This window comes from Solea senegalensis, linkage group LG1 (genome assembly GCF_019176455.1).
Source record: "Solea senegalensis isolate Sse05_10M linkage group LG1, IFAPA_SoseM_1, whole genome shotgun sequence".
Classification (NCBI taxonomy): Eukaryota; Metazoa; Chordata; class Actinopteri; order Pleuronectiformes; family Soleidae; genus Solea; species Solea senegalensis.
In genome coordinates, this window is record NC_058021.1 from 26,183,374 (window position 1) to 26,209,853 (window position 26,480).

Here is a 26,480-nt window from a genome sequence, read left to right on the forward strand (position 1 = left end):
ACACAACTCCCACCATGTTTCTTCTCTCCTTCAGTCTGGTGGATATCAGGCCCATTGAGAAATGTCTAAATGAGCTAAATTCACCCAACGTGCTGCCAGGCGAGCGAGAAGTTATCAAGAGCCAGGTAAGAAACACCTTGATAGACAGTTCCAAGGAGTTTTTTCCCCAACTTAATAAGAAAAACGTTTTCATTATTACTACCAAAAAACGTGGGCTGTTCTGTTTCATTTCAACGATGTCTGACGGTAACTCCAGATTTTAGTGTGGGTGGAATACACATTGCTTTTGCAGCATGGGAATTATTTTGTCATTGTTTAGTTTTGTTTTCAGAATTAATATATTGGCTTTTAAACTATGCACATATTTTCACTTTTTCGTGCCCTTACCTGTATGATAAAGTTCTACATGTGTGCTTACATGCTTGTTTGGTGAATCTTTGTCAATTTATCTGTGCGTATGTTTTTAGTTTGTCACCTTAATACAGTTCCTGTCCAGCTTCTCAAAGCTGCTGCAGTCATGTGTCACAGTGAGCCAAGACATTATTGTTGAACTGGACTTCCTGAAACATCTGTTGACTCCTCTGGTTTCAGTGCTCATGCTGGACAGCAAAGGACTAGGTCAGATTCTCAATTTTAAATTCAAACTGAACATGATGAAGTTGGAAATAATAATTCAAAAAACTGTTGAAAATGTTTTCCTCCTCCCTTATGCTGAATATGTGCCACAATGCTTCAGATGAGAGTACTATGTAGACATTTATTCCACACTGTCTGCACCGTGCTACACTGAGATCTGTGTGTGGCTTTGTGGCTGTTTCATGTCATAAAATGTGTGACTCACTCTTTCCCCTCTTCAGATGCAGGTACCCAGGACACGGTTTGTCTGTGCTGGGCAGACGTGTTTATGCTTCTGGCTACTCTGGTGAGGAGGGACAGCTCAGCAGCTTACCCATCTGTCTCTGCTGCACTGGGGAAATGCTGGCGGACATTTGCAGGTACACAGAAGCTCTGCTCTGTTTGTATGTGGGTGTGTTCTCACGTGTTAAAAAAAGTGGTGAAATTGATTATTCCAGTTCAGGCTCCAGCATTAGTTGTTAAATCATATATTATACATACCCTTTTAAAATGTGCAATAGCAAACTAATACATGGTGGCACTGGTAGCTCAGAATAAAATTTAAGATAACAAAGACTAAACATGAAAAAAACAAAACAAATGTGCTGCAAGTACACACAACGCAACCAAAAAACAGACATACTGCCATTGCACACAACTAAATGCATTCACACAGCAAGAGTAGAACAAAATAATCAGACATTGAATTTTAGGTTTGTGTGGACTTGATTATATTGAAAATATTGTTGCGCAGTTGTTGCACCATTACTGTGTTTATTAACTTCCTAGAACAGATGCCAGGAGAAGATAATTGCATCCTCTCCTTATACAACCTCTACTCCTCCCACTCATCGTTCTCTGTGATTAATGGCACAGCAGGGAAATCTGATGAGTCCTGTAAAAGATGAATGCTGAGCCTGTGTGTGTACATGTTTATGGTATCTGGGTGTCTGCTGATGCATTTGAATAAGTGTGTTCTCCACCAGTGCGACAAATACTTGTTTTTGTTTTTTTGTGTATTTGCAGGAACTTTGTCAGTGTGTTTGACTGAGAGGTTTGCAGACCCTCTTCTCTACACAGTGGCGCTGCAGTTTCTCTGTACAATATTCACAGAGGAGACAAAGAGTCGAGGTGTCGAGGCCACAGCCTCTGACTCCATGTATGCAACTTCTTTGTCTGATATTGTCAATGGTCCGTCAGCCACCCAGTTGTGTGAGCTACTACTGCAGGTATGTGAAAGTGATTTACATCAACACAAGAGCTGTAATGGTATTGATGACGTTGGTATGTGGATTGGTCACTTTGTCCTTCTTTTCCTAGAGTTTTGATAAAAGGACCCTTCAGGACCCTTTAAAGAAGTTGACAGGTGGAGCGTTGATGACACTGCTAACCTGCAGTCCCACGGCTCAGAACCATGCTGCCAAAGGTTAAGCAACATTTTTTAATTACTTTATTTTCTTTAATTGAATTCACTCACTAGCTTCTCGTCTCGTGTTGTTGTCCTTAGGAGACGTTTAGCTGCGTCTTCATTAAAAACATTTTGACCCTATCCTGGATTGAAAAAGCATCTTAAATCATTAAATCCATCTTTTTGACAACCATGCTGCATACCCTATTGTCAATGCCGTGATAACTTGACTTGAGTTAATCTAAATTGTTGTATGATTTTGTCATCTTTTGGACCTCCAACTTCCCTGTGTTCCAGCTGGTTTAATTGACAGCTGTGTGGAGCAAATGAAGCAGACTCATTCCCAGCTCCACCTGGAGTCAGTCCGACCCAGCAAGGCTTCTCACCGCAAAAAGGTGAGCAGAGACTGGCTGGAAATTTCCAGGCTCAGCATTTCTGTACTCCCTGTGTTTTATTCCATTGGGTGGGTACAAAAACAATCTGAATTCAGCATGAATAAGATTTAGGATAAATATTATGAACACTAAATTGCTGCTTTGAACATTGAATGTTTAGCAAAATATGATTTTAACTTGGGACAATCAGAAATATTGATCTTTGTTTTGTCACTTTGTATCATCAGGAAGAGGGCCATTTCAAGGAGGTGAAGCTGACTGTGGAGATCCTGCGGAGTGCTCTTTACCGCAACGATGAATGCAAAGTGAGCCTCTGTGCCTGCCATTTAATTCCCCACAGCTAATTGTTTTTTAATGGAACCTCGGCGTATAAATGCCTGTAAATGAGAATCGCCTAAATGTGTGTGGCCCTGCTCAAATCTCAGCAAGTTTAGCTTCTTAAACACTGTAATGGCATTACTTACAAAGTGTATTAGCTGGTCTTCATTTTCTAAGTGGCTTTCCAGTCACTGGTGGTTACCTTAGACTAAATAGCCAGGGAGCCTCGATGGCAGTACTCACTCTGCAATTATTCTACACCCCATGTTTTCACCCTGCACATTTACTCATATAATATTGAGGCATTTTGTGTTGATTGCTTCCATCTGTGTTTGTGCAAATCAGGGTTTTTAGAATATGCATTATTATTTTAATTAGTTGTGCATCTGGAATCACGTACATGTCTGTATGTGATCCTTGTTCTGTGTGCTGTTTGTAGGGGCTGTGCATTGGCAAAATTATGTATATCTTGATAAAAGGGTGATGGATGCATTATATCACCAATCAAGATATATGTTGGGATCCCATAATAATGTTATATGAATGAAGAAAATTCAGTTTTCTTTGTGGTGTGAGAGGAGCGGAAGGGGGGAGGCTCACTGCCATCTCTCTCTGTTGGAGGCTTAAATCCAACACAAAACTAATCAATAATATTTCCAATGTATCGATACAGTGCTTCAAAAAGTCAACACACTATTACTCCATGAAACATTGTGATATTGAGTTTATCAGTATTTTCTTACACTAGACTAGTAGTCTGTGCATGTGGGTGTAATGTGTGCATGCATTTGTATTTATGTTTAGGTGGTGGCCTCAGATGCTCGCCTCACACAAACCCTCTATGCTCTTTGGCCTTGGTTCCTGCTGGACGACCCCACCATGGAGGCAGTGCTGGAACTGCTTTGCGTCTATACGGCCGACTGTACCACAGGTCTTTATATGTGTATCTGTTTTGTCTGTCTGTATGTCCATGTGTTTGCGCAGGCACTGTGCCTGCCCCGTGCCTGCCCATCGCCTCTGACTGCGGTTAGCAATCTGACTGAGTCACACACACTTTGCACTAAGAGCCTCGTTGTCTTCTCCACTGACCACTGTCAACATTGTGTTCCACTGTATAACAGCAGCGCCTGCTTGCCTGCCAGTCACAATGGGCACAGTGTCAGGATGTGGTTATCAAGTTGTATGGCTTTATGTATGGTTACTGGCTTCAGACCAGTGAGAGATGATTTGTGGAATGACAGAGTGACTCTGTGTTGTCTGAGATGTTGGTGTCCCATCATGCAAGAGCTGTGGAGGTGGAAATCAAAAAAGAAAGATTTGCGGAACAATTTTTTTGATTGGGGATTTTGATAAACATCACATAGCCTCTTTGATGTATTGTTGTTTGGCTGCATGCATGTGTAGCTACGAGCTGGTGTAGCAATGGAAATGAGTTACATCAGTGGAAGGAAGGAAGTTACATGTACACCAAAATCTCTTGAACATTTCTGTGAATGCGTGTCAGATCGAAACTCCCCCACTTTCGACCTCCTGTAAGTTCAAGCTGTGGAGCACCAGAATTCAGTGAAGTCAGACACAGTATTTCCCTAAAGGTTAACAGAACAGCAGGTTGCATTCAGGCTGCATGCAGCCAGACTAACTATTACACCATCCACCCTCAGGCTACTATTTCCTCTCTGGAGACTGCTACAGTTCTACTGAATGTTTCATCTACAGTCTACCTCCTTCATCCAGGCCTTTTGTTTCCACTGCTAGTTCATGTTGGATTGTTTTTATCTTATTTTCATATATATATTTGTGGCAGCCTGAAAAGTGACTCCCACAGACAAAAAAAGTAGTTTTTTTCCACACTTACAGTGCCTTGTGAAAGTATCTGGCCCCCTTGAACTTTTCAACCTTTTGCCACATTTGAGGCTTCAAACATAAAGATATAAAATTTTAATTTTTTGTCAAGAATCAACAAGTGGGACACAATCGTGAAGTGGAACCAAATTTATTGGATAATTTATACTTTTTTAACAAATAAAAAACTGAAAAGTGGGGCGTGCAATATTATTCGACATGGAGAGACTGGAATTCTTGCCCATTCTTCCTTGCAAAACAGCTCGAGCTCAGTGAGGTTGGATGGAGAGCGTTTGTGAACAGCAGTCTTCAGCTCTTTCCACAGATTCTCGATTGGATTCAGGTCTGGACTTTGACTGGGCCATTCTAACACCTGGATACGTTTATTTGTGAATCATTCCATTGTAGATTTGGCTTTATGTTTAGGATCATTGTCCTGTTGGAAGATAAATCTCCGTCCCAGTCTCAGGTCTTTTGCAGACTCCAACAGGTTTTCTTTCAGAATGGTCCTGTATTTGGCTCCATCCATCTTCCCATCAATTTTAACCATCTTCCCTGTCCCTGCTGAAGAAAAGCAGGCCCAAACCATGATGCTGCCGCCACCGTGTTTGACAATGGGGACGGTGTGTTCAGGGTGATGAGCTGTGTTGCTTTTATGCCAAACATATCGTTTTGCATTGTGGCCAAAAAGTTCAATTTTGGTTTCATCTGACCAGAGCACCTTCTTCCACATGTTTGGTGTGTCTCCCAGGTGGCTTGTGGCAAACATTAAACGAGACTTTTTATGGATTTCTTTGAGAAATGGCTTTCTTCTTGCCACTCTTCCATAAAGGCCAGATTTGTGCAGTGTACGACTGATTGTTGTCCTACGGACAGACTCTCCCACCTCAGCTGTAGATCTCTGCAGTTCATCCAGAGTGATCATGGGCCTCTTGGCTGCATCTCTGATCAGTCTTCTCCTTGTTCGAGATGAAAGTTTGGAGGGACAGCCGGGTCTTGGTAGATTTGTAGTGGTCTGATACTCCTTCCATTTCAATATGATTGCTTGCACAGTGCTCCTTGCAATGTTTAAAGCTGGGGAAATCTTTTGGATCCAAATCCAGCTTTAAACTTCTCCACAACAGTATCTCAGACCTGCCTGGTGTGTTCCTTGGTCTTCATGATGCACTCTGTGCTTTAAACAGAATCCTGAGACTATCACACAGCAGGTGCATTTATACAGAGACCTGATTACACACAGGTGGATTCTATTTATCATCATCAGTCATTTAGGAAAACATTGGATCATTCAGAGATCCTCACTGAACTTCTGGAGTGAGTTTGCTGCACTGAAAGTAAAGGGGCCGAATAATATTGCACGCCCCACTTTTCAGTTTTTTATTTGTTAAAAAAGTATAAATTATCCAATGAATTTCGTTCCACTTCACGATTGTGTCCCACCTGTTGTTGATTCTTGACAAAAAATTTCAATTTTATAGCTTTATGTTTGAAGCCTCAAATGTGGCAAAAGGTTTAAAAGTTCAAGGGGGCCGGATACTTTCACAAGGCACTGTATATGCAATTTTCAGCACTGTATGATGCAGTGTTTTGAAAATTAATCAGATATGAGCAGCAGATATGAGTCTCTGTCTCATGTCACTAAAGCAGACCTCCCTTGTCGGTTTCACTGTACATCAGCCTTCTTGACAGATATTGAGATCACCTCAGGCTACGCAGCCTACGCGCGTTGCTGTGTGTTACCATTTCAGGATTTGCATAACCAACTAGCTGTCATGTTCTCCAATACGCAACATCAATCAATGTCAGACTATGTCTTCTCTGTATTTTTCATGTAATCCGCTAATGCAGCAACTATTAAGATACTGTGGTAAAATATTATTCTAGGATATTTGAAAATAGCAACACATTTGTCAACGTGTAAAACATTTCATTTAGCACATTTTAAAACAAGAAAAGCAGCTCAAAATATTTTGCACTGAGTAGTACGAAAAATGCTAAAAACACTAATGTAACTCTCTTTTGTCTTTTGTTTTGAAAGCAGAATAGCAGTGATTAGTGCCTCCTTCAAAGCCACATAGTGTAAATTTTAATCCACAGGTGTGGTGATGCATACCATAATCTACACTAACATTTAGGAAAGTAATGTCAGTGTCAAACACCTCTCTTGATACCTCTCAACCCCAGCTGTTGTTATTTGTCAGAGTGCTTTTATTTTGAGTGCAAATGAAAAAACAGTGAAATAATGAGAGACATTCAATGAGTTTAATCTGATCAAAGCTGTGAAACCCATTACCTCTAAACTTGCGCTGTGCTGAAATGGCGTGACTGAAGTTCCCCTCCTCTTTATCATTATTGTCATTTGGCTAGACATCTTTCTCAAGAAAAACAAACTGCACCTGCAGCTGTGCAGAGATATTTTGATGTAGTTAGCAGACAGCCATGCAGCAGGTCAGTCTTTCTTGTTGTAGCTACGAGTGCTGGCTGCTCAGTGAGCTGTCGTAAGGGAAACAGAAAGAAGAAACCAGTTCCAACAAAAAGAGGAGAAGTGTTTCTGTGTTTATATTTGACCTTTCTTGATGCTAGTGTGTGTGTAATACAAAATGATTCAAAGGATTTCTAAAGTTTTAGTGCAGGTTTCCCATTTCACTAACCTTAGCTGCTGTTTGTTAATTATGTTAATTAAGTTCCTGTACATGCAATAATGCAGAAAAGCTGTGCTCCAGATGTGCCTCCTGTTGGTTATTGAATGTGTTTGTAGACTAACATGTGTCCATCGGTGTGTGATGGATTTAGATGTTTAAATAACTGTTTTGTCTTTCTCCTTTCTCCTAGCATGCAGTTTGGTCTGCGGCACTGTTCTGTCGGGATCAAAAGGCACCTCCAGCAGCTCTTTGATGCTCACCGTCATGAAGCTGGCCACAGGGGTCGCCCCAGACAACAGTCCAATCCAGAAGCTAGCCTTCGCTCTGCTGACCAACCTTGCAATGTCCCGCGACTGTAGGGGCGTCCTGCTAAAGGTCTTCAAATTTTCCATAGAGAGATTAAAGCAGTAGTAATAATAATTTTATTAAAACATTACTTAAATTATACTTTTTAAAGATCCTTATGTCAATCCCAATCAAACTGTAGATTTATGTCCAGTATCCCTGACCTGATCTCATTTCCTTCCAAAAAGTGGGATTAGGCTCAACTACAGTTTACCCAAGTAGTGTTGATGTGTGATCACAGTTTAATCACAGTGTTCGTAGATGGAGACCTGCTAGAAACATTATGTACATTGCAATTGTGAGGTGATCTGAATGTGAGTGAGAGCATGGCTACGACATAGGCTTTTCTTACATTTGTCTAGCTTTGCCTCAGATATGTTACAAACCAGGGACCAGTTCTTCATTACCTGTTTTTCTGATCCTGAAATGCTTTATTCTCAGAATAACTTCCTGCAAACCTTCACCTCGGTGCCGACACCTAGAGCAGGTGGTGTTAAGGCCATTTCTGTAGCCAGTGGCGGCAGTCTACTGACTCTGTGGTTGAAGCTGCTGCTCAGTCTCTCATTTGCTGAAGACATCCAACAGAGTATCCTTAGGGTAAACGGCGTCCTGGAACTGCTGGCAGACTTGGCTCCACACCGGCGCCACGCACTGCTCATCCTTCACAACCTTTGCTTCTGTCCTGCCAACAAGCCCCACGTCATCGCCAATGGTATGAAAGTAAAGCAGGGGCTCTATTTTATCCTTACTGACCACCAGAGATAGTTCTTTAAGCACTGGACTTTCCCTCTCGCACATGCGTATGTCGAGTATTTTATACCAACAGTCACCTCTGATCCAAGATGGCCCCAAGAGAATTCTTCTCTTCCGGTGCCATCTGAGGATCAGTTCAGAGTAGATGTGATGCTATGAGAACATTTTAACGCTTATTGTGGTTAACCTTGGTACAATTGGTCAGAGCCACGGATTCTCACCCTCTGAGAGGCTGTGACAGGCTCAGCTTTCCTGTCTCGCTGGGTAACAAGCTGGGTGTGCTCGCAAGTTACTTCAGAGACTGTTCTTATTGATGCTTGTTATTGACTCGCCAGTGCTGTCAAGTGCGAAAGGCATGATTTTTATTGAGTGTTTGCTCTGAACTATAAGTGACTGTAGATACCTGTTGAGAGAAAGAGCCTATCTGATTACTCATAGGCTCTGACCAATGGTAACGAGGCTACCCACACCAAGCATAAAAAAAAATGCTCTCCGATGTATCGTATCTACTCTGCAAAAAAAGATGAAAAACTGATCCTCAATTGATTACGGAAGTTAAGACTGAGCCATCTGGGGTCACATGCGACTTTGTTGGTATAAGATACTCGACCATGCCTTGATTTAGTTGTGAAGATCAACACCCTCATCATATGTGTTGTCATTTAGGAGACATGTTTTCCCCTACTTTCACTATTTATGGCTAAGATAACCTTGTCCCAGCTCCCTGCTTACAGCAAAACAAATCTGCTCACCGAAAGAAAATCTCTGCAAGATAGATAAGTCTATCAACTGTTGCTTTTTTTGAGTAATTTTCTCTTATTAAACAGAGAACTAAAACTGTTATTGAGCGTTTTTGGCACACTCCATTCTCTTAGTGGAAAGAAGTGACAGAACGTTCTAGTTTCTTGTCTCTAGTTCAAGACTAAAGTGGATTCAGAACCCGGAAAGTATTAATCATGAGTAATTAGCCGTTCCAAATAGTAAAAAATAACCAAAACCAAGTAAGTTTATTGCCACCAATATGTCAGAGTGAAAGAAAACAAGCAGGTGCACAGTGTATGAAGATGATTTACACAGATGAAAAAAGAGACAAAGAGGAAGTTGCAGAGAAGATGAAAAGACAGATTGTAGGTCTCCCCACTCGAACACTCTTCAATGCGAGCAGCATGTGGGAGTTGTGGGCCCAGGTGGTTGGAATGTGTTGCGACATTGTTTTTGTTGCCTGAAAACTTTTCCTGTGTCTGTTAAATCAAAAATCCTCTCATTACTACATCCATCTGATGAGGCCTCATTGCCACATCTAAATGTTTACGTATGTAAAAAAATAATTGAAACCAAAGCACTTTAGTTTTTAGTTTTGGCAGTGCAAAGTAGTGTGTTAAAACAGGTCAATGTTTTTCTACTGCCTATGCTAATATATAATTTAATATCTACAATTTTTACTGTCACATTCTGATTCCAAATTGAATAATATTGATTTTCTTCTACAAAGTTATGGTTATCTCACAATTGATAAACGCCTCTGATTATCTTCAGATAAAGCCATGAAAGCCTTGCTGCGCTGTCTGGAAAGTAAAGACTTGGAAACTCGTTGTATGGGCTCCTCTGCAATTTGGGCGTTGCTGCATAACAATCAACGGGTACACACACACACACACACACACACGCATTCACACACATGCCCCCAAGCACTTAAAGTTTATTTTACTGTGTTTATTGCCTCATATTTGAGTTTATTGGTGATATATGTCAAGTCAAATCTTGGCGTGGCTTCATGCTCTTTGGTACTATGACCGTTAGACATTGATCTCCTGCACTTTATCTTATTGAACAGATTTAGCACCTGGTACTTACTTCAAGGTCTCCGAGCTTCAGCGTTGTAGGTCGCTATGTAAAATAAATAAATCTGCCTGAAATCTTTCTTCATACAACCCAATTTTTCCTCGGTATTCTAAAAGTCTCATAGCTCCAGTCTCATCAACACAACTCTTCCCTAATTTGTGCTAATTTCCCCTCAAAAAAGGCCAAGACAACTTTAAAGTGTCCTTCAATACGTGTGAGGATTGAGGAGGCACATACCGTCTCTAAAAAAGGTATGCATTTGTTTCCTGTTAATAATGTTCATTCTGAGCATTATATTTCCATTTTAAATAGTTGACATTCAAGTTTCCTTTTCCTCCAAACTGCAGATGCAGAGAGACCGCAGGAGCCGATGAGTGCCTATCTGTTAAAGTGCCTTGAAAACGTTTCCCAGCTGCTAAATAACTGATTGTATTTATAGTTTTGTTTTTGTATCATGTTTTGTACTTTTAATAATAGTAATAATAATAATAATAAATTGTTTCATTTTTTAGAACGATGAGTTGTGTTTAAGAAAAAAAACAAAAAAAACTGTGGTTAAAAAAGGATTTGACCTACCATGACCCATTTAAATCTATGTTGCTTTTCACTGCTAATATGACTTTGCCAAATTGTGGTGAACCACAGCACAGCTTCAAAGTAATTGCTGCCATCAGCGTGTCAACATGCTTAATGAAAATGCCACAGTGTTGATGTTAAGCCGGTGAACATTCACTGATGTGCGTTTGCAAGTTTTGATAATAATATTTGTTTATTAGCTGGTGTGAATATCATTAGTTTTTTCAGGTGGATAAAATATCTGATTAAATTCATGGCAATTAATTCCTTGTAGGAACCTGTGTCAAAGCCATTCTAAATATTTTAGAATTGTTATATATAAATTACCTGAACTATTGAATGAGTTTTTAAAACTCATATATTTGCTCATTTAAAAATGAGCAAATATATTCAAACTTACAAGAAACAAGTCATTGTACACGAGATTAAAACCTATTATAGATATTCAGGCAGCTGAAGGCAACACTAGCCCAACTTGCGAAAACGTCAGTTGGAATTCCACCATTTAACATTATGCCATAAGCCTGCATCCCATTAAGAGACTCAGTGATAAAGTGTCCCTCTGTGGAGTGGACTAACAGTAGGAGGCCATGGAGCGTGCATGAGCAGCTCAAGTGTTTATCTGTAGCCACAGAGTGAGCAGGAAGTGCAGCTTGGTGCCTCAACTCGTCTCATCAATGCAGCTTTCATTCTCCCTTGGTGGGGCGACATGGAAGCCGTACAAAAGGACCACTGGTACTTTGTGGTACTCATCTTTCTCCCTTTTCTTAAAGGTATGGATTTTATCTACACATTTATATTGTGAATTTCAGTCTTTCGTAAATGATTCTCTTGATAGGCTCGTCATTGTTGCAAGTAATATTTTCTGTTTTTCATAACTGAGTTGAATTCAAGTGCATACAAGTTCAAATATTCGTTCTTGTATCTATGTTTACTTCATTATTAATTATTAAAAGTATCCTTTATTCCACAGTTCCTGGATTAAAACATAGTAGAAATGCATGTTTTCAAAAATTTTGCAGTTGTGTGAGGTGTTTTTATTCCCAGCCTGCCAGAATTTTCCCAGGTGCCTCTCATGATTAGAAATCAGCTGTCACCCAGCTCTGAAAAGAGTCTTTGAAAACTTGAAAGCTCAATCACCAACGATTGTTAGTTGTGTTTGTGTGTACTGGTTCATATTAGCCTAATTACCATTACTCAAGGGATGGCCTCAAAGCTGTGAGGCTTCTCTTCAACTAGAGGACTTAAGGGAGGAAATACTAGTCTTTCACACCACAGTTGTGTAGGTGTAATGGATATTACTCATAAGCTAAGGATTTAATAAAAGTAAAATAGTAAAATACAGGTTGTATACTGTACATACTAAATATTTTGAAACTATACTGATGTGATTTCTGCCCTGTGCTCAGTTGCTGTCCAGCAGGAAGAGGCTGTTGTTCGACTGGAGGAAGGCATGGTCCTTGACTGTTTGTGTCCATGGGACGGCAACCTCAGCTTGGTGTCCTGGACCAAAGTGCCAGACAAGTACCCAGTAGCTATTTTCCATCCGGAATACGGAGTGGTCTTCTCACGCCAACACAAAGGGAGAGTAGAGTTCCTGAGGACCACGACTATGGATGGAAGCATCTCAATGAGGAACGTGACGCATCAGGATATTGGGCTTTATCGCTGCTCCGTTCAGACCTTCCCTCAAGGACCCTGGACCAAGAGGGTTCAGGTGGAGGATTTAGGTAAAGCTGTCAACAGAAGCGGTCACTGTGGCCATCATTAAGTAAAACCTATTGGATGAAGAGGCTGTGGGGATCCAGAGAGGACCCATATCCAACAGAAGCAAGTTGGTGACCACAGTTTCTGTATATTGCAATCTGATTTGCAATATACACTGCCCAGCCAAAAATAAGTCTCAATCAATTTTCTAGCTCGATTATGGCACACATTTGTTGTGGCATTATTTGGATAAGATCATGCAATGTCAATTTATTTGTCTTTCACAGTCTGCCCCTATTGAATCCAAAAAACCTGATCATTCAGTATGTTTAGGTTAGTCAGCTGACCTCAGTTTTTTTATTTTACCCTGAGCTAGACCTGACCAAGTAAAGCAACCCCAGATCATAGCACTGTCCCTACAGGCTTTTATGGCAGGCACTAAGCCACTAAGTATGTGTACTTTATGTATTGCATTTTAAACTGGCATAGAGCATGGAACAGTAAAAGAGCAGCCTTTGGGAATTGCTAATTGCCTAGTTTCAAATTGTGATATTAATTTGAAAACAATTAATTATTGTAATTGTGGTGTCTTGCACTAATACTATGACAAAGATATGAGCTGTTTCTAATGATTCTTCAGAGTGCAGTCATTGAGTAACACGACCCCTACCCCTCTGGGTTGGTATGAGCAGTCAGTCAACTGTGTTTTCACTCTTGAGATGGCTGAAGTAAGGTGACATTTTACAGCTGTAATTGCTGTACTATTATATTTTTTGCTTTAGCATATCATACCATCCCACAGCCAATCATAGTATCAAAGGGGGTTCTCGCAAATATTTTACTGTGGATTAGCTCTTCTCGGGGGGGGGCACCCCTGAGACTTAATTAAGTGGTTGATTTGGTATAAGCTTTTGTTTTTAGAAAACATCCTCTAGTGTAGACAATATAACCCCTTTTACACATTTTAAATTTCTGTCATCCACCTCCATTTTATTTTTTACAGATGAACCCCCTGAAGATGATGAGGAAGAGGAAAAAGAAGACATCACAGAGCCCCCCACCCCAGAGGTGACTGTGGCAGACGTAGAGTTGTTGGCAGAGCAGAACAACAACCTGACCATCAGCTGTAACCACAAGCACAACGGCACCGTCTACCAGGCCCTTTTAGAGAGGATGCCACATGGCCAACGCTGGGGCATCATTGGCGTTTGTAAGAAGGTGGAGGGAGGCCTGGTGGGTGAAGACTACAGCGACAGGGGACGTGTAAACTGTCACGACAGCCTGGATGTCAACTTGCAGCTGACAGGTGTTGCAATGGATGATGGCGGTTTCTACCGCTGTACTTTTAACACAGACGCGGGGGTGCAGACCACCACAGTTCTGCTCACAGTTGTCACTCAAGGTACAAAGACACACATCAAGCCGTGGTTAACTTAGTGTTTTATTCATGCAACCATATGACGGGATGATGAATTGTTTCTTACACTGATGAAGATGTATGAGTGCTAATGTTTCATATAGATAACAGTGATGGATGAAATATAATGGACACAATAAAGCAGTGTTTTGTGATGCTGATCTCACATTCTCAGCAGTGTTACCTCTGCAAACACTTATGCTATAACCGTAACATCCTGTGGCACCGTCTTTGAGTAGTGAAGTGTGAGTTTGTCAGGGTTTCCATCTGTGTGTTACATGTATAGGTCAGTGGGATGTTGTCATACAGAAACAGAAACTTTTGATGGTACTGAACCAAGTTCTGGTTTATGTTAAATACATTTTTGCCAAATATTGGTACCTGAAGATGTCAAGAGAGTAATGTGATTTGTGTTTATTCTGATAGGTGTAATCAGATATCAAATGTCCAAACTACATTGTTGTCATGACAAAGAGAATAAAATAACAAAATAGGTACTGATAGATCATGATTTCTGCTACTAATGTCCCAAAAATAATGATTTTGTTGCTAAAAGGTTGAGAATCAGAATGTTGTTTTGAATTGTTTGTCACTCCGTACAAAATTGAAATTGGATGCAAACCTATCAGTGCAAACATTTGCATATAATTATTATTTTTGTCTTGTTTTCTCCTGTAGGTGGATTCAGCCTCTCCTTGTACATGATGATTATTTACATCGGGGCTGGAACTGCTGGTCTTGTTTTATTCATAGTCATCCTCATACTGGCATTAAAGCACTGGTAAGAGCTCACTGTCTTTCTTCACGTCTGATAAAAACATCTGTACTTAGCATTATGGAACAAACTGATCTGTGTGTTGTCTAAGGAGGTTTTGTTTTATTTATGAGCATTATTACAAAAACATTGAACTGATTTGCGTCAAACTTGGAGTGTTTATCAGCTGATGGAAAAAAACATTTTGGTGCAATTTCTTTGTACCACTGTCCTTAACATTTTGAGATGAGGTAGTCTTATAAAGTCGTTCTCTGGGCATTGATTATGCGCATGGTTAAATCTCACATGAATGAACAAAACAGGAAATAAATAGGGGATATTTATCAGTCTGAAAGGAGCGACTTGTGAAATATTTGTGTGGTTCAGTGATTTTGGTGAAGCCCACAGAAAAATCCATACAAACAAGCCTCATGGAAATTAGAATTTTCGACATGAAAACGTGAAAAATGTAATGCATGAGGCGGATTCTTATTACCACGTGTCGTTCCTTTCAAAATGTGTGAAGACATTTGACTCCAAAACACAAATATGGACAACACTGTATATGTTTTAGGGATGCAGTCGCAGGATCTTGGTCCTTTCAGAATTCTGAGTAAGCATTAATAGGAGCATAGAGTGAAATATATAGTTTTTTATTTTTGTAGAAAAACTTTGAATACTTGAGTGAGTTTGTTAAGGTGTTGTTCTTGTTGGTTGTATCTCAATAATGTTGTAAGTTTTCATATTTTCTGTGTAAAATCCCTTCAGATTATGCAGGTTGAGATGTGGTTCAGTTTAAATGAAATTCACTGAACTTAAACCATTCTATTCTATTGATTTAACTTTTATTTAATGATCATCACAGGAGGCAGAACAAGAGAGAGGAGTACAGAGTCAAACTACACCCGTCTCGGAGACAGGCAAGTGTTGCATTATTCATTATATCTACTCTTGTCTTTACACTTGACACCTTCAAGACTCTTCCCAACCTCCTCATCAGACATGCACTTAATTACAAAGCCATTACACCTCGCTCTTAGTCATATCATCGGATATAGCACATCCCATTGTCATGTGACCTGATGCATAGCTATCTTTATGCCTAGTACTTCACAATAACCAAATAACACGCAACTACTACCTTTTTATACTCGTATGTAATTGTGATGTCATAAAGTTATGGTAAGGTTCATTTGAAAATATTGGTTTGTTTTATAAGATGTGATATGAAATGCAATTGTGAGTTATTAATATGAATAGAATTTATTTTAAAATTCAAACTTTAATCTCAGAATTCAAGGTTAGTCAGAAATTGGATTTTAATCTCAGAATTCTTACTTTTTTCTCAGAATTCACACTTTAATCTCAGACTTCATGCATGTGTTAGATATTTTTACTTCTTTGTGGCCCTTACGAATACTCTTCCGTACTGACAGATATATATAACAGATAAGTTATTTTAATCTTTAAAAAATAATGTAACTTAAAGTATCTTATAAAAATTGCATATTTTATCACATTTTCCTATGCTGCTGCGCATAGCAGTCTTTACATTATCACCTGCCACCTGTCCTCATCTAACACCTCCATGACAAACAACCTTCACCACATTTTCACAGCCAAACATCTATGAAAACATCCGTGTGTGTCCCAGGATGACTAAGAAGTCCCGGAACATCAGACTTGTCCCCGTGTACGCCAACCTGCAGAGTGTACGAACACACAAATCCAGACGTCAGCTGCAGCCTTGTGATAAATGAGTGGATGCAAATAAAATGCACTGCTTTAATGTGAACGCGCATTTGTGTTTTTTTTCACAGATGTCAGTGCACCCTCAGGTTTTTTTTTTTGGTTTTTTTTTACAAACAACTATACACATAGAAAAGGCACATTGACAAGCTGGGAGTAGCTTTTTGATAAGATGCAGGAATCACATTGACAGTGATTAATATTCATATTTGGAGCTTGGAACGCATTAACAAGCTGGTGCTCGTGTAAGTCACAGACAGCTGACGCGTTTGGTTGGGTCCAGCCCTTAATTAAATGTAGTATGTACTGCATAATTACTGTTGAGAAAATATCTGTTTTGGGCAAAACAATATTTGACGGCATCCGTCATGCAGAGAGAGCCGACAAAAGCCTGTGTAATCATTCTTTTCTCTCCCGTAACCCCCGAGTAAAACGACTGACAAAAGCCTGTGTAATTGCTCTGCGTTTACTTTCATCCCCTCCTGCTTTTCCATTCAAAGCCTGACAATGGCGTCTAATCATCTAACGGAGAAGAGACGCAGTCACTCAGCACTGTACCATCACTTGAGACTGCTGCTGCTTCTCCCAAAGGGCTCTCTTTCTAGGATGGCTGCGTTCTAGTTACAGCACGCTCTTATTATGAAAGCTAAACTCTAATTAGCTAATCCTGTGCTTCAGTATATAGCTCCCGACACTTGTTTTTTTTATGCTTATGAAATGTAATTAAACAAACAATTTTTTATGATAGGCTGTCACAAGTTTACCAAGTTGTATTCTTTTTATGGTTTTTAATCTCGCCTACATGCTATTGTAAAGCAGTGTTTAAGGTTTATGGTAGTGCCGTTAAACTGTGTGTTGTTTATTTATAACGTGGCTCGTTTATCTCCATAGAAATGGAGGCAGTGGCAGTGGCAGAGGCAGTAATGGATATGTGGGCTTTTCCACTAGGAAACAAGACAAATGTGGACACGTTAGAAATGTCAACACAAAGGGACAATATAGTTTTGGAAGTTTTTGTTGTGGTTGTTGTCTTTATTCTCTCCACTTCACTTTCTTTTGAAAGCTTCAAGTGTGAATTTGACTGTGAAACTGCGAGGTTTATGTCCAGCAGTAGTGAAACCAATGTGTGTGCATAATTACTCCCTGTGGTATAAATAAAATATGTGACATTGCCACTGCTTTGCTTCTACTTCCTGTGATGTGAGATTGTGGCAAATAGAGGCCTGAAGGTTATCAAGGCAAACTGAATTGTGAATTTTTCACTCTACAAACTAAATTGATTTGATTTTAAAGTTAAACTGTCATGCTGAACTGCTTAATGCAAGAAATTTATTATATTATATTATGACAAAAATGATGATGATGTGTCCTCAGAGATTAAAAAATGTGTTAAACTGACACTGGCTACATTGATAATGATGCTGGAGTGGAACGTTTTCACCCAGACAGACTTTTAGCAGTGTTACTGCTAAAAGTCAGATTTTAGTTGGACTAATGTCTTAATGTCATGTAAACACATTAGTCCAATTAAAATCGAGCTAGTCTGTTATACTAACATACCTGGATAATGCGATTCATAGTCAGACTGGAGTTTCCTCCCCAGTCTTTGATCCGGAAGTAGAACAAGACAACATGCAGTACTGTTGAAACTGCTGGAAAAGACTGGCGAGACGAAAGCTATGGAGCAGGGACGAAACATAAAGAACCACAGCACAAGTCATCTCGCGTTCGCATTTTGTTTTTCTGTGACGTAAAGGACAACGGGAAACTGATTCAATGTGCATTAGCTTACAGAGAGATACAGCGCCACCTACGGAGGCGGAGTCAGAAGTACACGGCCTGTAATGCATACTCTGACGCGACAAGTTGTCCGGTTGTCTGTCTTAGTCGGACTATGGCCTTGTACCAACTCTCTCACTGCATCTTTAAATTTGTTGGTGAGTATTTAACATTTATAAAGTTTTTTTTATTTTTAAATGACCACTTGTCACATTGACATATCTTATTTCTGTGTTTTGTAAGATCTGTAGTTGTACATATTTGACATATATCTACTTTTAAAGGTGTTTCCCACAGCCCCAATATGACCAGAAAGGTTGCATAGCGCTGCTTTAAAGATACTCACCTTGCATTTGACAAGGAAACTGATGACGCTTGATAGAACATTCAATTTATTACATTTTCTTTATCATCAAAAACATAACATACTGTATGTACATTTAGTGAAAACCGTAGTCCTACAGTCAACATATCCAAAGTGCATTTAACAAACAATCTGACAGGAACGCAACAAGAGAAACACAATCGTATTTTTAGTAAAGTAAATGTGACATAATATGACAACACAACAGACCTACAAACAATTCAATGGCTACAGATAACAACAGAATAACTTTCTCCATTCAGTTCAGTCAGCACAGCTCTAATGCTCCGGATGTAGTGGAACGAATACACACACGTTTTACGAACCACAGTTGAGCGACTGATGGACTCCGGACAACGAGAGCAGAAATGTGGCCTGATGTGTCAACTGTCTTTCTACAAACTCGTATTACGTTACAGACCCGACACGCGCTGACACCTCTTTTAATTTAGCTCAAATTCACAGAATTATCTTAAATAAAACATTTACAAACTAAAGTGACAACAAAATCCAACGTGAACACAAAAGAAAGTGCGTGTAGGCCTCTAGAAAACCAAACAACAAAAATAAGTTTGACAGTGAAGGACTGCTTTGCTGCCTCAAAGTGAAACCCTTTTTGATTTTTATTTTTATTTTGTATCATATTCTTGCTGTAATTCGAAGGATCTACACTTTGTTTTGTGATGCCACAGAAAGCATAAACACATTTACCGCAGATATTTGAGGAGATGAATCAGTGTCTGCTGACAGCCGGAGTGTTATACTCCTCTTTAGAAAAGACGTCTGGTTTGATCTCACATTTTGTAGCTGCACCCCAACCCCTGGATTTAAGGGAATCTTAAGACACTGAGTTCTTGTTGTTGTGAAGTCGCAAAGATAAATGTTGTACACTGTGGTCGGAAGGCACTTCTTTATGGAGGAGAATGTGATAACCACGATGTAACTGTTTTTCAGTATGTGAGCCTGTTAACTGTGAACAGATTTCTCTTTTGTTTTAGGTTGTTTTTTTACAGTGATGTATATGAGGTGTTCAATACCGCTCTGTGTGCTCACTATAAAGCGACAGACAGCAGCTGGTTAACACACTTTGCTTATCAACAACACGATCCACAGACCAGAGCTTTGTAAAACTCTCTAATTGCACATTATAGCTCATTTGTTTAGTCTGTAGTATGAACTGAAACTGTGCAAAATGGCAACTTGTAGTTTTACAAGTGCTTCGTTTAAATCCAGATCCTGAGGCTTCATCCTCATCTTTAAGCCTCAGTGTAGCTTCCAAATATGCTGAGGTTTAGTCACGTATGGATATGGACACTCCACAATCGCCAACATTTACTGTGACGTTTTATTACCTTGCAACTACTCCCCAAGTCCTCACCTCTTTTCCTTTTGCTAATGAACCATTCATCAGACCCCGGGAATGATGCGGGAGAAGAGTTAGAAGCTATTAAAACAATATTGTACTATTAGTGTGCCGTGAAGAATGGCAGTTTAAAGTAAAGATGGCCGCGAGAAGGTCACATTCTATCATTCGTGACATGGCCGTCCACTCCTGTATCCTTGAAGCACTTTGCCGAACGACCTTTTCTTTTCGCTGGTTGTAACCGATTAAGGGCTTCGGCTGATTCATCACCGCTATCAAAGTCGAGCGGTTTTTACTGTCGGGCATTTATCAGTTTCACGTTGTTGAGAACAAGCACACTACAGTCAGACTGCAACGGATTATGTGTCAGAAATCATGTGGGGTTTTGTCTTTCTTTCTTTCTTTCTGAAAAAATGCCTGCTGAGGCTGCACATTTTGGAATGAACCTGATGGGATTTTTGTCAGAATTCAGAACAAAAAGCCTTCAAAAGAAAATTGTTTTACAGCAGATCTTGGTGTCTTAGGTCTAAGAGCATAATGACAACATAAAGGACTTAAAAAGCTACACTTAAGGGATTTTTGGTGCAAACTTTGAAGCTACTGCTGCAGTCAGACAAAAAGAAAAAACGACAACAAAAAACAACATCACGTCCCACTCACTCTACAGTTGACACTATTGTTACAGTTTCACCAGGAAATGATATATTACACATGTCACTATACATATTTCTACATCCTCTCTACAGTAGTGGTTAAAGTGTTCAGTTTTGGTCGAGCAGTTCTCTGTCATTGAAGGGCTCTCAGGCTGCAAGTGGATCCACAGCCACTAGAGGGCGATGGTGCCTCTTTCTGGTGCTGGCTCTTCTCCTCCTGCTGCTGCTGCTGCTGCTCTGGCTCATCAGACAGAAAGCTGGGAAACGTCTGTGCTCGAGGGATGAAAGTCATTGTCAGGCCACTTCCTGTGACGGGGAGAAAAAAAAGTGGACAAAGAGTCGATGAAGTGTTCGTTTTTACTTTGTCCCGTCTGATTTACCTCGCACTTAAATCGGAGCAATAAGTCCTGTGTACTTCTTCAGCAAACTGTTGCTTAGCTACCGCCCGTGCCCATGGCTTCATAAAGAAATTAAGATTACAAGACCATGCTGACATTTTACATTCGGATTGAAAAATGATCTCTTCACATCATTAAGTGTAGGTGCTTCTCCGGCGCAACAATAATTAAAATAAAAAGGTTTCGCTGGGATAAAAGATTTGACGCGAAATCAACCTTTCACCTCAAATTCAGGGCCTCATTCCACGCCTCATCATCCTGGAGTGTCTGCTGTCTCGTCTCGTTCCCCGCGCGCTGCCTCTCCACCTTAGTTTAAATTAATTGGACCAATTTGTTCTTGAGAGCATATTGGTTAACTGCACTGAGAGGGAGTAATGGATACTTGTGGGTGGAGCGCTGCTCTGTGCAACTGTGAGACTATTAATAATATATTCGAGCACTGTTTGGAGACGTGCACGCTGTGGTGGGTTGAGGATAAAGTGGCTGGCAGGCTGCTGATCATGCACCGAACTGGGAAGGAAGTGGCCGCCGATCAATATTTCAGGAGGTGCAAAACTTAACACAACGCTGTGATCAATTCGATCCCGATAGCATATGTGGTAGCAGCTAATGCAACTCGCCCGGGAAAAGTTGTTGCGTGTCAATATTTTTCCACTGAGGTTAATTGAAATTTGATTAACAAATTAAAGGTCCACTTGGTTTTCTTCTGGCGCCACACACTGAATAAAAATAAATAAGTAAAACAAAAGACTAATGGATAATTTCCCTCTCCACTGTTGGTGCCATTAGTAAATACGCTTTTGGAGTCTTTAAGCAAAGTCAGAGCCAATGTGAAGCCCTGAAACTAATTAAATAATGAGGTTAAGAGGAAATATCACAAGAAAGCATGCTCATTTATACTGTGTACATAGATCTATAAATAGGGGAGATGCAGCACAAAAGGGATGAAAAAGTTTAGAGGCAGAAAGCACAAGAACTACATTTATCTGACAACATCCAGAGTACAAATATCTTAACAGAAAATGACTTTGTTAGAGGTTGAAGTCACTAATTTATAATATTACTTAAGTTAAAGTCTTAAAGTATATAACATTTACTGTATTGTACTACAACTGGAAGGTTATGGGTTCAATTCCTGGCCCTGTTAGTCTATATTTGTCCTTGAGCAAGACACTTAACCCCATGTTGAAGACTAGAAACGTTCTATATAAATACAGACCATTATTAACTCTTCTTCTTATTTGGTAGTAAGAAGTAACAAAGATAGTTAGAGGAAATGTAGTGGAGTAAAAGTTGCTAGAAATATAAATAACAAAGTAAAGTACAGATACGTGAATTTTGTACTTAAGTACAGTTACAAAGTATTTGTATTTTATTACATTACAACACTGCTGAAATGTGTCTTGATGAGGACATTTTTGGCTTTATGTTGCGGTGAGTCATTTAGTTGGGATGGTAAAGGTTAGGGTTAGGAGGTGAATTGGGGATGCATTGTGTCCACCTATGTCCACACTAAGGATGCTATACAAGCGTGTGTGTGTGTGTGTGTCTTGTCCACAGTGCCTGTCGTGATGCCACCAAAGGGAACGAGGCTCAAACCGCAGGATGCACCGCCAGCTCACCGTGACATGGAATATAAAACAAGATCCAGTCAGGTCAGCAATCACTGTCACTGTGACTTGTGTGAACATGTGTGTTAGAGTGAGAGAGCGAGAGAGAGACACACACACAAAAAAATAAAATAGAAAGTGAAATGAAAGACACTGTTGTGTGTGAACAGCTTGCAGGAGGAAGACGAAGAGAGAGGCCAGTGTGGGTGTCAGGATGAGACCAGAACAGGACCAGCCATAACAGATGAGTCATATACACACACACACACACACACACACACACACATATTGGATATCTGAAAAAGCTTAATGTAAAAGCCAATAGCCCTAAATATGATATAAATGCTTCATTAAGTACAGGAGACATGTTGGAAGGAGAGACATTGTCATGCAATGGCTGCAATAACAGCGCTTTTACAAATGTGTGATTGTAGCTCGCTGGAAAATACATCAACACAACTGTGATATTAACAGCAAAGATGCTGAAACCGTATGCTGTACATTAGAAATCCAAGTAGTCGTCTTCGTTCGTCATGTGGAAATGATACCCGACTGTCAATAATCCTGATGTCCACTCATATGTGCTGTGATTTAGCATCTATTTCCCTCTTAACAGTAACAGAATTAACAAAATGGACATCATGATCAATTGAAGAAGACCTGAAACTGGCAATTTAGACTATTCAACCCTTAAGTGGTAACTGGTCATGGCATCATCCACAATCTGAATTATTTTAACCGGGACACAGACGTCATTGGATGATGCCCACTGTCAATAATACTGGTTTCCACTCATATATGACATTACTTTTTTTACCCTCTGTTTTCCTCCACGTTGTCAATGGGAACATCATTTACAAAAGTGACATCATGTTCTGTTGAAACGAGCACCTGAGGCGTTAACTCTAACCTGAACTCGAGTTCATGTCGTAACCGGCACAGTCTCCCCCTGGTGACTAACTGATACTGTACCGGGAGACTACATTCATTTTTATATATAGTTCATTGATAAAACTGGTTAAAAAAAAAGAGTGTATTGGACTCATATAAAGTTGTTATATTAGTATTGGAAACCAAAAAATGTAGTCGAGACATTCCCACTCAATATGCAACTCCTTTCCTTTCTTATTCGTATTCTATTAAGAAAAAAAGAGAGCAGACTCCAGCTTAAGGTTTCAACTGGAGCTCAGTGTGTTTTCCAGAAAAGCAGTGCAGGTTTAAAAAAAGGAGGAATGGGGGGAGGGACATTTCTCTCCCCTACCTACAGTACTTAATAGACTGCTGAAATGACAGGTGGGCAACCAGGCATATCCCTTTCACATCTTTGCCAAGACAATCCCTCTCTCTGCAAACCAAGGCCAATTTGGGCTGAGAAAAAAAAAAGAAGAAGAAAATAGAGCTCAGTGTAGACGGAGAGGACGAAGCAGATCTCATCATCACCTCAGTCACAAGCAGCAGTGTTTGCTGTGCAGAGTCGGAGTCAGAGCCCGGCGTTTTTTGGACAGGACACACAGATATAGACACACACAGAGAGACAAACAAAAAGAGAAGAGGTGGTGTCAGCATCCCTCCTCCTCCCTATGAGGAGTGGACGGTGATTTATCAGTGCCTTTTCATTATCCAGGGAAGGTCATGTCATCCTATCTGGCCCAGGGTGGCAGCTGCTCGTCCAGGGCACACGAAAAAAAAACCCACTGACAGTTATAATGGCAGACCCCAACACAGCAGCAGCTCCTCATGCATGTATGCATGTTGACAGTCACACACACACACACACACACACACACCTGTCGGCACCTTCCTCTCTCATAGTGCATCCTCGTAACAGCTGTAACCAGAGAAACAGAGACTGACTGTGCACACACAGGAGCTTATGCAAGACTGCTGACATGCACCTTTCATTGTGTGTGTGTGTGTGTACTTTCTTTCTCTCTATCTTTCTGGGGATATTTTGACCATGTGGGGACATTTTTGTCTGCGCCCTACAACTTCAAAGGGTTTTTTCAGGGTTAAGCTCTGGTTTTAAGGTTAGGGTTAGAGTTGGGTTAAGAGTAGGCACTTGGGTTAGGGTTAAGGATGGTTAAGCTTCGGGTCCGCAACCTTTAAAATGAAAAGAGGCATTTTAATGTCCCTTCTCCACCCTTGAGCCACAAAAAACATATAAAATGAAGATAATATCTTGCATAAAGATTTTTTATACATCATTATATATCCTTTATAAAAAAAAGAACTACAGTTTATTGCAATTAAATTTAAGAACTGGTGACAGTTCATTGCTGTTTATATCCAACCTTTTTCAATATCGCATTTCGACATAGAATTTGGATGTGATGCACAAAACACTAAAAAACTTTTATTTTACGCCTTTATCGCGACAAAAAAAGTGTGAAAAACGTAAAAATCAAGTAAAAATAAACACATTTTTTCTTCAAAGCTACAAGGAGCATGCATTTGAAACCTACTTAGTTGGACTTTGTCAGTGTGTGTGTGTGTGTTTTTAGAGCGAGCGCCAGCTGCAGGAGTAACAATAAACTGGATCGAATAAAAAGATCAATGGTATGGATCTTGCAGAGTGGCTGAGTTCATTTCAATTTACATCCAAATAATGCGGCTGATAACTAGTGTAGAAAAAACACACAACAGAAAGAGAGCAAAACACTTGAACTCCCGCTTTACCTGGTCATAATGAATTTTTCATGGAATACAGTTTGAACATCTACGTCTGCTATATTCCACACGGCCTGTTGAAGATAAGAGAGCATTATCCTTGTGTTCTGCCTGTTGTGCTCTTAATACGTACTCCTCCTCTGTAAAAATCTACTTGTATTACTCCCGGCCGATCAAACAAACAACAGAGAGCTCTCCGTGACATTAGAATTGCTAATCCTACGCCACTTAACTGTTCGGGACAAAGAAACGCAGAGAAAGAGGGATGGAGAAAGTGTTTGCATGAAATGACATGGAAAATGAATAAATAAGATTGGCTCTAGGAGAAATATGTGCATTTTTTTTCCGTTTCAATATTAGAGCTGGCAATTTAACCGCCTTTTTGACAGACATGGGCGTCTTGCTTTCTCAACTTTTTTAAAACTTTAAAGCACAATTATTTCCATGCATCACAAAACCCAGCAGGAACGCAAAAGACCGAATAAGAAAATAAAAGCAGAGTAAAAGGCAGCAGCTTCCATCAAAGAAGGATTCCTCTCTTTTCTTTAACCCTTAGTGTTCACGTGGAACAGATCTGTGCCACAAGTGCCCCCATGGTAATTTGCCATGAGAATAATACACAACTCCTTATATGGACGTTTTTTTTCATCTTCGTATGTGTGCCAAAAGTTATGATTCATTTCATATCACATTTTTAGTAGTGATTGTGCAGAGGTCACAAAATTAGACTTTTTTTTTCTCGTCGAGCCAAGTGAACTTTGAACAGTGACGTCTTTCCAAATTTCATTTCAATTCCAAAGTACTTTTTGCTCAGGTGTGTTTACATAGTTGGTGAAAATGAATCATTTTTGAAAAAAGAATATAAGACACTCTATATTGCACATTTTTATACCCACTGTATATAAACAAAACACATTTGACAACTTTCAGCTACTGAAAACAACTCCTCATGGATGCGTTTCCAGCTCAAGTAAAAACGCAGATGTCAGAAATGAAGGAGTTAAGAATGTTCCGTTCGCCACGTGCTCATTATCTGAAATAAACAAATAGGTGAATAAACCTCATTGGGACAGGAAACTGTGCTCCTTAATTATTCCCTTGCACCCGCAGGGTATTTGAAAGCAACCCAAGCATGACTCAGCAAATTGACTGTGCTGATTGGATATTCATCATGCATGCAGCGATACAGCCCGGTGAACTCAGCCAGCCACCGCCGTCCACTATCGGTTTTTTTTTACCTCTATTTGAACCATGTCATTATTTCAGTGTTTAACAGCATCATT

General features: G+C 40.0%; 3 protein-coding genes across 6 annotated transcripts in view; 2 read left to right on the top strand and 1 right to left on the bottom strand.

The window, feature by feature from the left end:
- The window catches only part of rttn (rotatin), a 33,328-nt gene extending 22,673 nt beyond the window's left edge, over positions 1-10,655 (top strand). Inside the window, exons 37-49 of one of the 2 annotated variants that reach the window (XM_044031237.1) lie at positions 35-125; positions 468-618; positions 858-995; positions 1,642-1,844; positions 1,936-2,041; positions 2,321-2,418; positions 2,646-2,723; positions 3,541-3,667; positions 7,411-7,595; positions 8,007-8,277; positions 9,855-9,958; positions 10,342-10,411; positions 10,508-10,655. In XM_044031237.1, coding sequence (XP_043887172.1) covers positions 35-125; positions 468-618; positions 858-995; positions 1,642-1,844; positions 1,936-2,041; positions 2,321-2,418; positions 2,646-2,723; positions 3,541-3,667; positions 7,411-7,595; positions 8,007-8,277; positions 9,855-9,958; positions 10,342-10,411; positions 10,508-10,587 — 1,702 coding nt within the window. In that variant the 3' untranslated portion in view covers positions 10,588-10,655. The remainder of the gene's footprint in view (positions 1-34; positions 126-467; positions 619-857; positions 996-1,641; positions 1,845-1,935; positions 2,042-2,320; positions 2,419-2,645; positions 2,724-3,540; positions 3,668-7,410; positions 7,596-8,006; positions 8,278-9,854; positions 9,959-10,341; positions 10,412-10,507) is intronic. The other variant, XM_044031238.1, reaches the window with a different exon arrangement.
- Positions 10,656-10,672: 17 nt separating this feature from the next.
- On the top strand, positions 10,673-17,535 carry cd226 (CD226 molecule). 3 transcript variants are annotated; one of them, XM_044031239.1, is made up of 6 exons: positions 10,673-11,509; positions 12,146-12,466; positions 13,447-13,845; positions 14,539-14,641; positions 15,480-15,534; positions 16,234-17,535. In XM_044031239.1, the coding sequence occupies exons 1-6, from the start codon at positions 11,446-11,448 to the stop codon at positions 16,372-16,374; spliced, it is 1,083 nt and encodes a 360-aa protein (XP_043887174.1). In that variant the 5' UTR covers positions 10,673-11,445; the 3' UTR covers positions 16,375-17,535. The 3 variants fall into 3 exon arrangements, with proteins under 3 accessions (XP_043887174.1, XP_043887181.1, XP_043887188.1); XM_044031246.1 differs by having other exon boundaries at positions 17,255-17,535; XM_044031253.1 differs by having other exon boundaries at positions 16,269-16,409.
- A 976-nt stretch (positions 17,536-18,511) lies between these two features.
- Positions 18,512-26,480, bottom strand: part of dok6 (docking protein 6) — a 48,119-nt gene continuing 40,150 nt past the window's right edge. Inside the window, exon 8 of the mRNA XM_044027891.1 lies at positions 18,512-20,828. Coding sequence (XP_043883826.1) covers positions 20,656-20,828 — 173 coding nt within the window. The 3' untranslated portion in view covers positions 18,512-20,655. The remainder of the gene's footprint in view (positions 20,829-26,480) is intronic.